At 43.2% G+C, this 15,369-nt stretch overlaps 1 protein-coding gene across 1 annotated transcript in view; it reads left to right on the forward strand.

Moving 5' to 3' along the window:
• The window catches only part of LOC109916970 (lysine-specific demethylase 3A-like), a 77,549-nt gene that overhangs the window by 8,916 nt on the left and 53,264 nt on the right, over window positions 1-15,369 (forward strand). The window contains exons 2-7 of the mRNA XM_048603022.1: window positions 656-721; window positions 1,261-1,348; window positions 2,591-2,715; window positions 3,861-3,957; window positions 8,348-8,883; window positions 11,714-11,871. Coding sequence (XP_048458979.1) covers window positions 656-721; window positions 1,261-1,348; window positions 2,591-2,715; window positions 3,861-3,957; window positions 8,348-8,883; window positions 11,714-11,871 — 1,070 coding nt within the window. The remainder of the gene's footprint in view (window positions 1-655; window positions 722-1,260; window positions 1,349-2,590; window positions 2,716-3,860; window positions 3,958-8,347; window positions 8,884-11,713; window positions 11,872-15,369) is intronic.

Below are 15,369 nucleotides of genomic sequence, written 5' to 3' on the forward strand. Positions count from 1 at the left end.
ATCATCAGAAATCCCCACTGGAATCTGAGCAAAAATATTCCTGGCTATAAATCAGAAATAAAAGGCATATTAGAGCTTCTGACATTGGAAAGAGATTTTTTTTGGTGGTAAATAACCTTCAAACCTTCTTTAATTTTGCAGTAAGACTCAATGAACCGATAGTGACTGATCTATCTCCTTCCAGCTGTCGTAGTTCAGGGTTTCTGGTCATGGGACAGGGTGCGGCAAATCCTTATTATAATACAGTATTCAAAATACTGTTGTTGCCCTAAACTTAATGCTCAAAGGGTTAAACTGAAGGCAGTGCAGTTGAAAGATTTAATTGGAATTAAGATGGTGTCTGAAATGGTGCACTGAAGTCAATAAAAGATGGTTTGATTGCTAATATCATACTTTGTTCCTGTGACAAGTCTCTTCATCTGAGCTCAAAATAGGATTGTTGATGATTTAGATTGGTGGAATTTACTCTTCGGTAGGCAGGCAGTAGATTTCACTAAATGGCTACTGGAGTAAGCCTGAAGAGGAAATGTCAGGCTTCTGTCGGGAGTGGTGTTCAATTCCCAGAGATATAGCTGAGGACGATAGTAGAATTTTAAACAGTGTTGGACCAAAGATTTTCCCCTGATTACACTCTGACTGAGTTCTGTTCTTCCAGGTGAAGATGACCAAAGGCCTTACTGAAGTTCTTGTAAACCACATCAATTGTACTACCGTCATCAACGTATTTGATCACCTTTTCAAACATCTCAATTAAATTAGTCAGACAGGATCGCCCTCTAACAAATCCGTGCTGACTATCCCTGATCAATCTCTGCCTTTCTAAGTGTTGTACCTCAGAATTTTTTCCAATAGTTTCTCTACCACTGACATCAGACTAATTAGTCTGTAATTACCTGACCTATCCTGCTGCCCTCCTTGAACAAAGGAACCACATTAGCTATTCTCCAGTCATCAGGCACTTCACCTGTGGCTAGCAAAGTATTACATGTCCCGGCCAGGGCCCCAGTAATCTCCTGCCTTGCCTCCCATACCAGCTTGGGATATATCTCATCAGGCCCTGAGGATTTATGCACTGTATGCCCTTTAAAATGTCTAATACTGCCTCCTTGTAAATCTTAACATGTTCTAGAACCTCACCATCCCAACTGAAATCCCCAGCTACAATGTCGTTCCCCTCTGTGACTACAGCTGCGCCTGTTGCTCTGCATGCTGTGAAATAAAGTGGTTCCTTGATTCATATCTGGCTTTGTTTCCCCACAGAATTTGCATGTTCTGCATTTGCAGAGTTTGAAGGATCATGCATACAAAAAATGTGATTCTCCAGACTGGATTACAATTTTACGAAATCGTGGGTTCTGTTAACACATAAGTGAACATAACTGAGCGATTAAACTGCCATTATCTGCTTAAGGTGTGATAAACACCACTGAGCTGAGAAGATGTCAAAATATGATTCTGAATGGAACACTGAAACTGATGTTTTGACTTTTTTGTTTGTTTCCATTATTTGTTTCCCTCAGCCTTTCACGACTTAAAAGGCTAAGACCATTGACAAATCCTCAGCCTCCACGAACACCCATACATGGCTAGTCTGCTTTTGATCCAGGTATTGTTGTAGGTTATCTCTGCAGGACTTCCTCAGGAGAGTGTTCTCAGCCCAACCATCAATTTCGTTGCCCAAGTCTTGCTGCATTTAAAACTGGACAATGTTAATGGGGTGGCTAGTAACATTAATGCCACAGAGGTGCTAGGCGATAACCGTCACCAACAAGAGAGAATCCAGCCATCGCTGAATCCCCCACTAACAATATTTGTTGACCAGAAACTGAACTGCACTAGCCACGTAAATACTGTGACCCCAAGAACAAGTAAGAGGCTAGAAATCCTGCAGTGCGTAACTCGCCCACTGATTCCTTGAAGGCTGTCAGCCATCTACAAGGGACAAGTCAGGAATGTGTTGGAATCTCCTCTTCTCTTTCTCCTCCTTTTTCTTTTCCTCCTTCTCCATCCTCTTCTCCTCCTCCTCTTTCCCTTCCATAACTCGGCACCACTTAGGACAAATCATCTTACTTTACCCTGACACAGCGGCAGTAGTGAGCTCCATCTGCTGCCCCGAAGGACAAGGGCAGCAGTTGCATGGAAACATGGTCACCAATTTCACTTGCAAGCCTCACGCCATCCTGACTTACAACTATGTGGGTGTTACTTCATTATTGCTGGATCAAAATCCTCGATCTCCTTCTCTAACATAATTGTGGGTGTATCTACAACATGTGGACTGCAGTGGTTCGAGAAGGAAATTCATCACCACCTTGTCAAGCGAAGAATTCTGGGTGTGAATGGTCAATAAATGCTGGCATAGGCAAAGATGTCCACGACCTGTGAATTAATTTATTTTTAAAAAGAAATCTCGATCGGCTAGTCTAAGATTTTCAAACAGGGAGGACACAACGATTTTACAAAATGACGTAAACTTGACCTAATCTGTGGCTCTACAAATTGTGGTCCGAATCTCTGAATAATTGACTGCCATAGACTGAGAACTGTAAAGTGTTTGTTTATTTTCAACCTGTGTTCTTCTGGTTATCAGGTACTTGCAACTTGGCTGGCTATCAAGTTAAGGTGTATGACTTGAAATCTGCTACTCATTGGTGCCCAGCAACAGTGACTCAGCATAATATAACAACCAGATTAATGCATATCAAAAGCGAACAGGTAAAGAAAGCCCTTTGACTGCAGTTGAAAATGTGTTGTAGTGGGCTATCACTTTTGTTGTTCTACTGAAGAAGATTTCAAATTTTTAAAATTAAGTAGCTGATAAAAGTCAGTGGTTTTTCAGTAGACCTATGTGTGCTATGTGCTATGACACATGCCTGGGGCAGGTGGGGGCTTGAACTTGGATCTCCTAGCCCTGGGGTACAGGCAGTACCACTATGCCACAAGCCCCTGATGATAAACCTTAGTATCTGTTAAAGCGTGCTGCTGTCTGAGTAGTAAAACATTGGCTGTTCATTATCCTCCATGCCCAGAGTGAAGATGGTACTTTGATCAGATGACTTTGTTTTCGTCTTCTTGAGTTCTCTGTCTGAAAGTGGGTCTGACCCACAAGCTCCGTCCCCATGTAGGACGAAGAGACTCAACCTGAATCCACTCCAGTTGGAATGGGGATCGAGTCCTGTGCTGATTTGCACCATCCTACCAACTGATGCTTTAAAGAGTCAGCGTTGCTCTGGCAACATACCACTTTGCCTGCATGTTGCAGCCTGGAGTATTTGGATAATGATGCTAGAAACTCCAATGTCTTTCCGTCATATAAATTTCAAACTTGCGCTCTTACTGCATGCCATTGAAGTGTATTGGAGAAATTTATAAGTTGATACTCAACTTGCTTGTCTGTGTTATGAATGCACCTTCCTTCACCATCTAATCCTGGAGTTTCTGGCCTCAAGTTGAGGATTCTACCCACTGCACAACAGGACCTCCATGTTTTTTGCTTCAATTTTTAAAAAAAAATGCAAACAGGTTTTTGGTTGCAATTAAAATTTGAGGTAAAAGAATACCCTTGGGAGTAATGAGAAAGCAATAATCGTATGCTAAACTAAATGCCTGCCCATTTTTGTTGAAGCTAATCTTTCTAACCGCTTCATGACTTATAATTTTATATAACCTCCCTAGTTTAGTTTATTTTACAAATGCAGTGCTGGCCCTGAGTCCCTAACTCCCAAGACAGAGCAACATTCTGAATGCAGATGTTTTAACAATTTATTACTTTTGCAGTGGCCAGTCCATTTTGAGAATTTTTTTGAGAGTTTTCTCAAGGATTTAATAATTTTAAGTTGTTTTTTTTTTAAATGTTGCAGCTTCCAGAGAAGCAAACAGTTGATCCAGCTCTGATTCACATGACTTTCCTTCATGATGAAGATATTGAAGCACTGGCCAATGATGACGGTGATATTGGTGCGTGTTAGATCTGGCTCATTTTCCAGTTGTTACTAGCTAGTCTCTTTTCAGTGGTCTTTATGAATTTGTTGGGGTATGGGCCAACTTTGTTAACCTACCTGCCTTGTCTGGGCTGCTGCCCGGAGGTTCTGAGGAGAATCTGGTGTGAGCAGTTCTAGAGTCATTTATAAGTTTCTCACTGAAGTGATTGCTAGTGCCTTGTAAATTTCTGGCAGTGGGTAATTGTCTGCTTTCTGTCAAAAATGTCCTGTCTGAAAACAAAAAAGAAACAGCTCTTAAACTCATTGTCCTTGAGCGCTACCACTCCCTCTCCAATTTCCCGTTTGCCTTCGGACTTTGGACATATTGTTTTTTTTATTCACTAATGGGACATGGGTATCACTGGATAGCCAGTAATTACTGCCCATGCCCAGTGACCCTGAATTGGGTGGCTTGCTTAGGCCATTTCAGAGTCAGCAACATTCCTATGGGTCTGGAGTCCCGTGTAGCCAGAACTAAGTGAGGATAGCAGGTTTCCTTTCCTGAAGGACATTAGTGAACCAGGTGGGTTTTTCTGACAATCTGCAGTGGTCATCAGTAGATTCTTAATTCTGGAATTCTTTTTTTTTAAACTTGCATTCAGATTCAGCCATCTGCATTGGTGGGATTCAAGCCTGGGTCCCCAGAACATTAGCTGAGTTTCTGGTTTAATAGTCTAGCAGTAATACTACTAGACCATTGCTTCCCCTGCTCCTAAATCCATGTTCATCTTTCCTGAACCACCTGCTTCCGTCCCTCCAATCTGGTTCCCCCGCCCCCCCTCTTCCTCCCTCTCCCTCCTTTCTTCCCCCTCAGCAGCGTGTTTCATTTCTGATCTGCCTGCCGCACCTTGACAGTGTCATCCAAAGTTAAGTGTTAATTTTCACGTCTGGAGCTGGGTGTCATCGCTGTCACTTCACTTAACTCCACCCCTATTGCTACATTATCAGACTGCTATGCACTTTAAGTAATGGATGAGCAGACATTCTCTCCAACTAAACATTGGGAAAATGCAACCCATCCTTTTATCTCTACTCTGAACTCTTTGTTCCATAGCTACCATTAGCTAGCAGTGCCCTAGTGAATTATTAAGAAGGCAAATGCATTATTGTCTTTCACTTCTGGAGGGATGGAGTTTAAAAACAGGGAGGTTATGCTGCAGGGTGCTGCTGAGGTCACACCTGGAGCAGTGTGTACAGTTTTGGTCTCCTTACTTGAGAAAGGATATACTGGCACTGGAGGGGGTGCAGACAAGGTTCACTAGATTGGTTCCGGAGTTGAGAGTGTTGGCTTATGAGGAGAGATTGAGTGGACTGGGACTGTACACATTGGAATATAGAAGAATTGGGTTGGTGGGGGGTGTAATCTTACAGAAACATATAAAATTATGAAGGGAATAGATAAGACAGAAACAGGGAGGTTGTTTCCACTGTTGGGTGAAACTAGAATTAGGGGGCACAGTATCAAAATAAGGGGGAGTAGATTTAGGACTGAATTGAGGAGGAACATCTTCACCCAAAGGGTTGTGAATCTGTGGAATTCCCTGGCCAGTGAAGTAGTTGAGGCTACCTCGTTGAATGTTTTTAAGGCAAAGGCAAATTTTTGAACATTACAGGAATTAAGGGTTATGGTGAGCAGGTGGGTAAGTGGAGCTGAGTCCACGAAAAGATCAGCCATGATCTTATTGAATGGCAGAGCAGGCTCGAGGGGCCAGATGGCCTACTCCTGCTACTATTTCTTATGTTCTTATGTAATTGCACTCATCTCCCTTGTAACTGTTTTATATTAAATCAGGTGGTTCACAATCTGTCTGTTATTTGGCCTCAATGAGCTCTGAGCCACTCTGTCACATTATTGCTTAAATCAACCTATTTCCAGCCCCATAACCACACCCTGCCTCAGCCCATCTGCTGAAACTCCTTCATGCCTTTGTTACCTCTCTAAACCTGACTGTTCTAATGCTCTCCTGGCTAGTTGCTCACACTGTACCCTCTTTGACCTAGGACTGTTAACTTGTAGCGTAGCTGACATCTTTTTGTCTACATTTCCTGTGCTTCCTGACCTACATACCTGTACTGGGAACCAGTACTTTGATTTTAAAATTCTCATTCTTGTTTTCAAACTCTTCTGTGGCTTTGCCCCTCCCTAACTATAATATCCCCCAGCCCCATAACCCTTTGAAATTTCCCCATGCCTGTAATTTTGGACTCTGGTACACCCCCAGTTTCAGTCACTGCATAATTGCTGGCCACACTGTTAGCTGCCTGGGATCTAGTCTCTAGAATACCTTCCCTACATCTCGCTGGCCCTTTTCTTATAGTCATACAGCATTGAAACAGACCATTCAGTCCAACCAGTCCATGCTGAACATAATCCCAAATTAAACTAGTCCTGCCTGCTCCTGGCCCAATCCCTCCAAACCTTTCTTATTCATGTACTTATCCAAATGTCTTTTAAATATACAAATTGTGCCCACATCCTCCACTTCCTGAGGAGATTCATTCCACACACAAACCACCCTCTGTGTTTTAAAAAAAAAATTGCCCCCACGTCTTTTTTAACTCTCTCTTTCTCCTCACTTTAAAAATGTGCCCCTAGTCTTGAGATCCCCCATCCTAAGGAAAAGACGATTACAAAACTAAGGTGCTGTATAAGTTAATATTGGCATTATTTACCCAGTGAAAGAACTGCCCTTTGTCAATAAAAGAACTTTAATGATATGCAATTATTTATCACACTTCTGCTTATTAATTTCGTGACTTGTATGTGCCTGGGTTTTCAGCTTAAGGATACAACAAATGGCTAAATGTACCCACTGCCTACCTGATCCTCCAGTGATGTGGTGGTCATCCCCTTGGTTACTTGTGGGCAGTGAGTAGCACATACTTCAAGACTATCTTCAATTAGGAAGCAAAGCAAAGTTCACAAGTGGGGGAGGGGAGGAAGGGCAACAATGTTTTAGAATTTTTTTATGGAGCCAGATGGAATATTGAAGCTGTCTGTTATCCTCCCCCTCATAGTTATGGAGAAAAGGCCATTTGGCCCATCAAGTCTATTTTCAGGTCTCTACTGCTGCTTGTATACCTAGAAGTTAACATTGGACCCAAGGAGTCCAAGTTGAGTACAGATTTTAGGGGAAGCTGTATTAGACATTGGGGTATAATTGGAGCAGGGTATGCATACTTTCAGTCATTGTAAAGTGTTCAATTCTGCTGTTGCTCTTAATCTCCAAATTAAATCAACAACTACATCTATAATGGAACCAGCCAATGTAATCTGAGCTGGGAAGTTAGGTTGTGACATTAAATAAAATCTGGTCTTGATTCCTAATTGTCACTAGCAGATATTAGATTATTGCCACAAAAACAGAAGGTGCTGGAAAAGCTTTTCAGGTCTTGGCACCACAATATTGCATTATACTGCAACTGGTATACTTGTATTGATTGTAATGGCATTGTCCCTGCAGAGTCTCGTTTGGATTCGGTGTCATATTCATTGTTGCACTGATCACTTGTGAGACAACACCTGAAATGTATTAAAATACTATTATAAACAGTAAAGCAAGTGGCAAGATTTTAAAATTAAAAGGAAAGATTTCTTCATTGAAAATAATATATTGGAAGAAGGCCAACTTTATTATTGCACAAGTAATAACCTCAAATTGGTTTGTCAGTGACAGGTCTTAAAATGGTAGAATAATCTTGGTAAATAATTACTATAATTTGTAAGAATGAGCTTACGTTTGGGTAGAATCCTTAGTCAGTCTGTTCACATCCCTTCCCCTCTGATTGATTGGATCTTTCTGGCTGAGAGCTTTTGGAAGCAGTGCCTTTTTTAAACTCCACTTCTGACTCCATTCTAGCCTTTAAAGCGAGCGTGAGTTTTTTGTTCCCCTAAAATGAAGGACGCATTTGATCAAATCTTTCCCTCAGACTTTGAAAAGTCTGCACACCTTGCAGAAATCATGTTGTTCACTCATCCTTAATGGTATGTCTCCCAGTTAATCAGATTATTATCATTTTGTCCATCCTTCCAACATCATCTCCGTGTAGTTGACCATCTGATGTGTCATTGGAGTGAATACAGGAAGAACAGTTCCACTTTTTAATGACAATCTTTCTACCATATAGTGAGGAAGAGGAAGAGGCGTCAAAAAAGCAATAATTCAGCTGTGAATATGATGCATAAGGCAAATCCTTTTATTGGGTGGGGGAAAGCCAAGTCTATCCTTCATAGTATTGTTGCTGATTACATAATTGATACATTTTGACTTAAAATGCAGTCACTGTAATCAAAGTTTAAAAATTAAAGCTGTATGCCTGTTGGCCTACAATCGATTCCTAATCTAGCTGCCTTTTATTGCTTTCAGATATGTTAAATGTTGATCATTCCATAAGAACAGAGTGTATGAAACGAAAGTCAATGGAAGGCCATAGTGCCGGCGGAATGAAAAGGTCAAAGTGTGATACGTTGGCTGAGAGCAAGAGTTGCAGGGCAGAGCAGAACACTGAAGCAACCACGCGAAGTGAAGGCCAGTGCATTAATGAACAGTCGCTACACTCTGATCCGGGAATATTAACAGGGCAGGATAATGTACAAATGCAGCAGTTCCTAGAATCTAGAACCTGCCATCTGAACAGACTGCATATGAAGGAAGGCATGGAAAATGTGAAGAGTGCAGACTCTCAAAAGCCAAAGCCTTTGTTTGGGTTTGATGGCAGTTGGAGTAATTTTAATCTCATTTTTTCAACTCGGGCAACTGATAACGGAAGAACGGTGGTAGTCGAGGATAAACTCCAGCCAGGGACTGAACTTCTAACACCCCTTCGAGACTGTGCTCCATCACAGAAACCTCAACATTCTGTGCAGTTAAACAAAGGAACAGCTACTTGCTCTTCTTCTGAAGTAAGGCTTATTTTGCTTTATTTCACTTAAAGCTAGCTGTCTGTGACCACTGCTGATTGTTGTAAAAACCTAACTGATTCACTAATGTCCTTCAGGGAAGGGAATCTACCATCCTTACCTGGTCTGGCCTCCAAGTGCCTCCAGATCCACGGTATGGAGATGGGCAATAAATGCTAAATGTACAGAGCCCCTGAGAGATGCAAACAAGATTGACATGCACCAACATTTGACCTGGAAGGATAGCGCTCGTTTTCTAGGGAAGGAAAGGCTGAGAATTATCTTTTATCTTTTGAGTTTGAAAGGATAAAGATAGATGGATCACTGCTGGGGTCACTGTTATTTACAAAATATTAATGATTTGGATTAAAAAAGTGAATGTTCTACAGGCAAATTTTATGGATGACATAAAAATAGGTGGCAACGCAAATGATGAGGATGACACAAAAAATCGTCAGAGGAATATAGACAGGTTATGCATGTGGGCAAAAACGTGGGACATAACATGTGAAAATGTGAAGGTATGCTCTTCGGGAAGAATGGATGACCTGAATATTATTTAAATGGAGGAAGACATCACAGAAGGATTTGGAAATCCTCCTGCATACATCACAAAATGCTAGCATCCAACTTCAGCAGGTTATAGGGAAGGTGAATTGAATGTAGGGAATGGAACAGCATAATGGGGAGATTTTGCTAAAACTGTACAAGGATCTAATCTGACCACAGCTAGAATACGGTGAAAGTTTTGGTCACCTTATCTAAGGCAAAGCCATCTTGGCTACTAGCATTGGAGGCAGTCTAGAAAAGGTTCAGTAGGCTGAACCAGAGTGTGAAGGGACTGTGTTGTGTTCTCATTGGAATTTTGATGAATGAAAAATGACCTTATTGAAGTGGACAGGATTCTTAGGGGAAAAGAGAAAACCAAAGAATTGTGGATGCTGTAAATCCAAAACAAAAACAGAAATGCTGGGAAAACTCAGTTCTGAAGAAAGGTCACTTGACCCAAAGCGTTCACTCAGCTTTCTCTCCACATGTCCTTGGGGGACTTGACAGATCGGATGCAGAAAGATTATTTCCCCTTATCGGAAAGTCTAGGACCCAAGGACGTAATCTCATAAGGGGTTGCACAGTTAAGACACAGATGGGAAGGAATTTCCTGAGGGTGGGAAACCCACCCTGGAGGGGCCAGGCAGGAAAGAGGAGTTGAGGATGATCACATCAGACATGATCTCATTGAATGACATAGTAGATGCACTGATTGGTCTGTTTCTGTTCCTTTGTCTTATAATCTAGAGAATGTGTTTCCACTCATGAGGAGAACAAACCTAGAGGCCATAAATATAAGATTTCCATAAATAAAACCACTAGTGTATTCAAGTGCATCACATTTACAGTAAAGCTTGCCAAAATCATGAACTTGCTATTACAACAGTTAGTTGGGATGAATATAATAGCTGTACGTGCAGAAAAGTTGGATAAATACGAGAATCGAGAGGGTTAAGATAGCTGAGATAGGGTTCACAAAAGCAGCTGCTGTCTATTTGTCATGCCTTTTAATGTGCTTTATGACAGCATTATAAGGAACATTTGACAATGAGACCCCTACGAGAGAGAGGTTTTAAGGAGTAGAGCAAGTTGGAAAGGTTGAAGGAAGAAATCAGAGGGCTGGGGGACTAACAGCATGGCTATGAATGTTGGAGCAATTATAATTGATGGTCGCAATTAGACACATGCAGATATCTTTGTGGATTGTAGGATTGGAGCAATTACAGAGAGGGATGTGAGGCCGAGGAGAGAATTGAAAACTAGACGAAACTTTTAAAATGAAGGTGGTGATTGACTGGGACCCACGGGAGGTCAGAGAGTTCTGAGTGAGGGGCCTGGCAGCACAGTTTTGGGTGACTAAGTTTATGGGGAGGCGGGGATACAATGTGGGAGGTCAGACTGAAGATGATGAGGAATATGAGGAAGTTCATGTGTAATATCAATATCAGCAAAGTCTACTAAGGCTGAATTATTATCATTATGCATTCAGTGTAGCTCATTTACCTATCTGTATGAAATAAATGTGAAGTGTACGTTGTTGATTAGACTATTCAGTTGGGTAAACTTCTGATTGGCCCAGTTGCCTTTTTCAACACTAGCTCTACCGTAATCCTTTTTCCCTACCAGGCTGTAATCTAGACCAGCCAGTAAATAGTTTTAAAATAGAACCTTTCTTCATCTCTGAAACTTCTTGGTGCTTCAGAATCGCAGGTTATTTTTTCACACAAATCTTTAACTCAAAGACCCCCGTGGGTGTCAGAATGTGGTGTAATAAAAGGGCAGGAGTGGTGACACCAGTGGGTCTCCCTGTTTTTGTTGTCACTGGAACAAAGCCCCACACCATCCAAGGTGGGGTCAGCTGGCCTCCCTGCAGCCCACGCTCTCACCTATCCACAGTGAATGTCCCATCTGTGCAGGCACTTACTTGCAAGGTGAATGGCCTGAGCTGGGAGATTCCCTAACTCCAGCAACCTGCCTCAAAGGTGAAAATTCAACCCACTTTCTCTGAGATTCAGTGGATGTGTGTTTTGGTGGAAGAAACTGTGTAACTCGATCAAAATAGTCAGGGAGAAGCTAATGGGATTAGGTGACCTTGTGCATATTTCAAAGTTTGTGTATCATTTCTTCCAAGAATGATACATGATTGTTTTGCACTTGCTCTGAGTGCTCAGTTAATCAAGACACTGAAGATCCCAATTAGTGCTGCAATGAAATGAAGAGGGGTCATCTTTGCATGGAGCTGCTGCTAAGTTAATGCTGATCTGTTGTCTTATTCCTGCTATAGGCATCAAGAACAATCCGTGCAGCTCAGTTTGTTCACTCCAGTTCGGGTGACATGTTGCTGGGCAGTGCTGCTACAACACCTGAAAGGAAAGACTTGAGACAGACGACCCCTCCGCCTGCAAATTCCCCTCCAGCCATCACCGCGGTGGTGCCCCAAGGGTAAGTTAGCCTCGTTTTAAACCTCCGTGTGTCCCGTCTTGATTTAAAGCGTGCTTGACATGGGGCTGATCCTTCTCGAGTTCAGTCTCCAAAGTTATTCTGATAGCAAGGACTGCAGATGCTGAAGTCAGAGGTGGAGGAACGCAGTAGGTCAGGCAGCATCAGAGGAGCAGGAAAGTTGACAAAGAAACAAAGAACAAAGAAAATTACAGCACAGGAACAGGCCCTTCGGCCCTCCAAGCCTGCGCCGATCCAGATCCTCTATCTAAATCTGTCGCCTATTTTCCAAGGATCTGTGTCCCTCTGCTCTCTGCCCATTCATGTATCTGTCTAGATACATCTTAAATGACGCTATCGTGCCTGCCTCTACCACCTCCGCTGGCAACGCGTTCCAGGCACCCACCACCGTCTGCATAAAGAACTTTCCACGCATATCTCCCTTAAACTTTTCCCCTCTCACCTTGAAATCGTGACCCCTAGTAATTGAGTCCCCCACTCTGGGGGAAAAAGCTTCTTGCTATCCACCCTGTCTATACCCCTCGTGATTTTGTAGACCTCAATCAGGTCCCCCCTCAACCTCCGTCTTTCTAATGTAAATAATCCTAATTTACTCAACCTCTCTTCATAGCTAGCGCCCTCCATACCAGGCAACATTCTGGTGAACCTCCTCTGCACCCTCTCCAAAGCATCCACATCCTTTTGGTAATGTGGCGACCAGAACTGTACACAGTACTCCAAATGCAGTCAAACCAAAGTCCTATACAACTGTAACATGACCTGCCAACTCTTGTACTCAATACCCCGTCCGATGAATGAAAGCATGCTGTATGCCTTCTTGACCACTCTGTCGACCTGCATTGTCACCTTCAGGGTACAATGGACCTGAACACCCAGATCTCTCTGTGCATCAATTTTCCCCAGGGCTTTTCCATTTACCGTATAGTTCACTCTTGAATTGGATCTTCCAAAATGTATCACCTCGCATTTGCCTGGATTGAACTCCATCTGCCATTTCTCCACCCAACTCTCCAATCTATCTATATTCTGCTGCATTCTCCGACAGTCCCCTTCACTATCTGCTACTCCACCAATCTTAGTGTCATCTGCAAACTTGCTAATCAGACCATCTGTATCTTCCTCCAGATCATTTATGTATATCACAAATAACAGTGGTCCCAACACGGATTCCTGTGGAACACCACTGGTCACAGTTCTCCATTTTGAGAAACTCCCTTCCACTACAACTCTGTCTCCTGTTGCCCAGCCAGTTCTCTATCCATCTAGCTAGTACACCCTGGACCCCATGCGACTTCACTTTCTCCATCAGCCTACCATGGGGAGCCTTATCAAACGCCTTGCTGAAGTCCATGTATCTGACATCTACAGCCCTTCCCTCATCTATCAACTTTGTCACTTCCTCAAAGAATTCTATCAAGTTGGTACGACATGACCTTCCCTGCACAAAACCACGCCGCCTATCACTAATAAGCCCATTTTCTTCCAAATGTAAATAGATCCTATCCCTCAGTATCTTCTCTAGCAGCTTCCCCACCACTGACGTCAGGCTCACCGGTCTATAATTTCCTGGATTATCCTTGCTACCCTTCTTAAACAAGGGGACAACATTAGCAATTCTCCAGTCCTCTGGGACCTCACCCGTGTTCAAGGATGCTGCAAAGATATCTGTTAAGGCCCCAGCTATTTCCTCTCTCGCTTCCCTCACTAACCTGGGATAGATCCCATCCGGACCTGGGGACTTGTCCACCCTAATGCCTTTTAGAATACCCAACACTTCCCCCCCCTCCTTATGCTGACTTGACCTAGAGTAATCAAACATCTATCCCTAACCTCAACATCCGTCATGTTCCTGTCTTCGGTGAATACCGATGCAAAGTACTCATTAAGAATCTCACTCATTTTCTCTGACTCCTCGCATAACTTCCCTCCTAAATCATTGAGTGGGCCAACCCTTTCTCTAGTTACCCTCTTGCTCCTTATGTACGAATAAAAGGCTTTGGGATTTTCCTTCACCCTGTTTGCTAAAGATATTTCATGACCCCTTTTAGCCCTCTGAATTCCTCGTTTCAGATTGGTCCTACTTTCCCGATATTCTTCCAAAGCTTCGTCTGTTTTCAGTCACCTAGACCTTATGTATGCTTCCTTTTTCCTCTTTGTTAGTCTCACAATTTCACCTGTCATCCATGGTTCCGTAATCTTGCCCTTTGTATCCCTAATTGACGTTTCTTTAGAATTAGGGGGAATGGAGCTGAGAAATATAGGGGGAGGTGCCGTGGGTCTGGGGATTGGTAGGTGGGATGGTGAGAGGTGGATGCAGGTGGGGAGTGGTGGGGATTGGTCGGTGGGTAGGGCAGGACAGATATCCGCCCTACCCTTTCCACTGACCAATTCCCACCACCCCTTACCTGCATCCACCTATCACCATCCCACCTACCTTCCCCAGCCCCACCCCTCCTCTCTATTCATTTCCCGGCTCCCTTCCCCCTCTCCATTTCTGAAGAAGGGTCACGACTCGAAATGTCAACTTTCCTGCTCCTCTGATGCTGCCTGGCCTGCTTTGTTCCGCCAGCTCCATACTGTGTTGTCTCTATATTCTGATGTGTTTGCAGCTGCAGTGGAATCCATTCTGAAGGAACGCTTCTGTGAACTCACGAGAGACCCAAGTTTCATTTTCAGTCGTTCTTCTGTTCTTTTGAGATGCGAGTGTACAGAACTGTAGACTTGCACATAAGCACAGCCCTCCCTCTTAAAGGAGCTGTGCATAGCTGGCACTGTATGGATGTGCTATCATTTGGTCATTCCAAATGGGGGTGGGTCTCCATCTAGTATCACTGGCATTATTACTTCTTTTAAACTCTCTTTATTCTCCCTTTCATGGAGGAAGTTAACATAAGTATAATTTGGACAAATGTGAGGTTATTCACTTTGGAAGCAAAAACAAGAAGGCAGATTACTACCTGAATGGCTGTAAATTGGGAGAGGGAAGTGTGCAGTGGGACCTGGGTGTCCTTGTGTACCAGTCGCTGAAGGTAAGCATGAAGGTGCAGCAGGCGGTAAAGAAGGCAAAAGGTATGTTGGCCTTCATTGCGAGAGGTTTTGAGTACAGGAGCAGGGATGTGTTGTTGCAGTAATACAGGGCCACGCCTGGAATATTGTGTGCAGTTTTGGTCTTCTTTTCTGAGGAAGGATGCTCTTGCTCTTGGGAGTGCATCAAAGGTTTACCAGGCTCGTTTCGGGTATGAGGAGAGATTGACTAGGTTGGGATTGTTTTTGCTGGAGTTCAGACGAAGGTGGGGGGATCTCGTAGAGACTTGTAAAATTCTAACAGGGCTGGACAGGGTAGATGCAGGGAGGATGTTCCCAGTGGTGGGTGTGTCCAGATCCAGGGGTCACAGTATGAGGATTTGGGGAAGAACATTTAGGACGGAGATGAGGAGACATTTCTTCACCCGAAGAGTGGTGAGCCTGTGGAATTCATTA

This window comes from Rhincodon typus, chromosome 1 (assembly GCF_021869965.1).
Source record: "Rhincodon typus isolate 14 chromosome 1, sRhiTyp1.1, whole genome shotgun sequence".
Classification (NCBI taxonomy): domain Eukaryota; kingdom Metazoa; phylum Chordata; class Chondrichthyes; order Orectolobiformes; family Rhincodontidae; genus Rhincodon; species Rhincodon typus.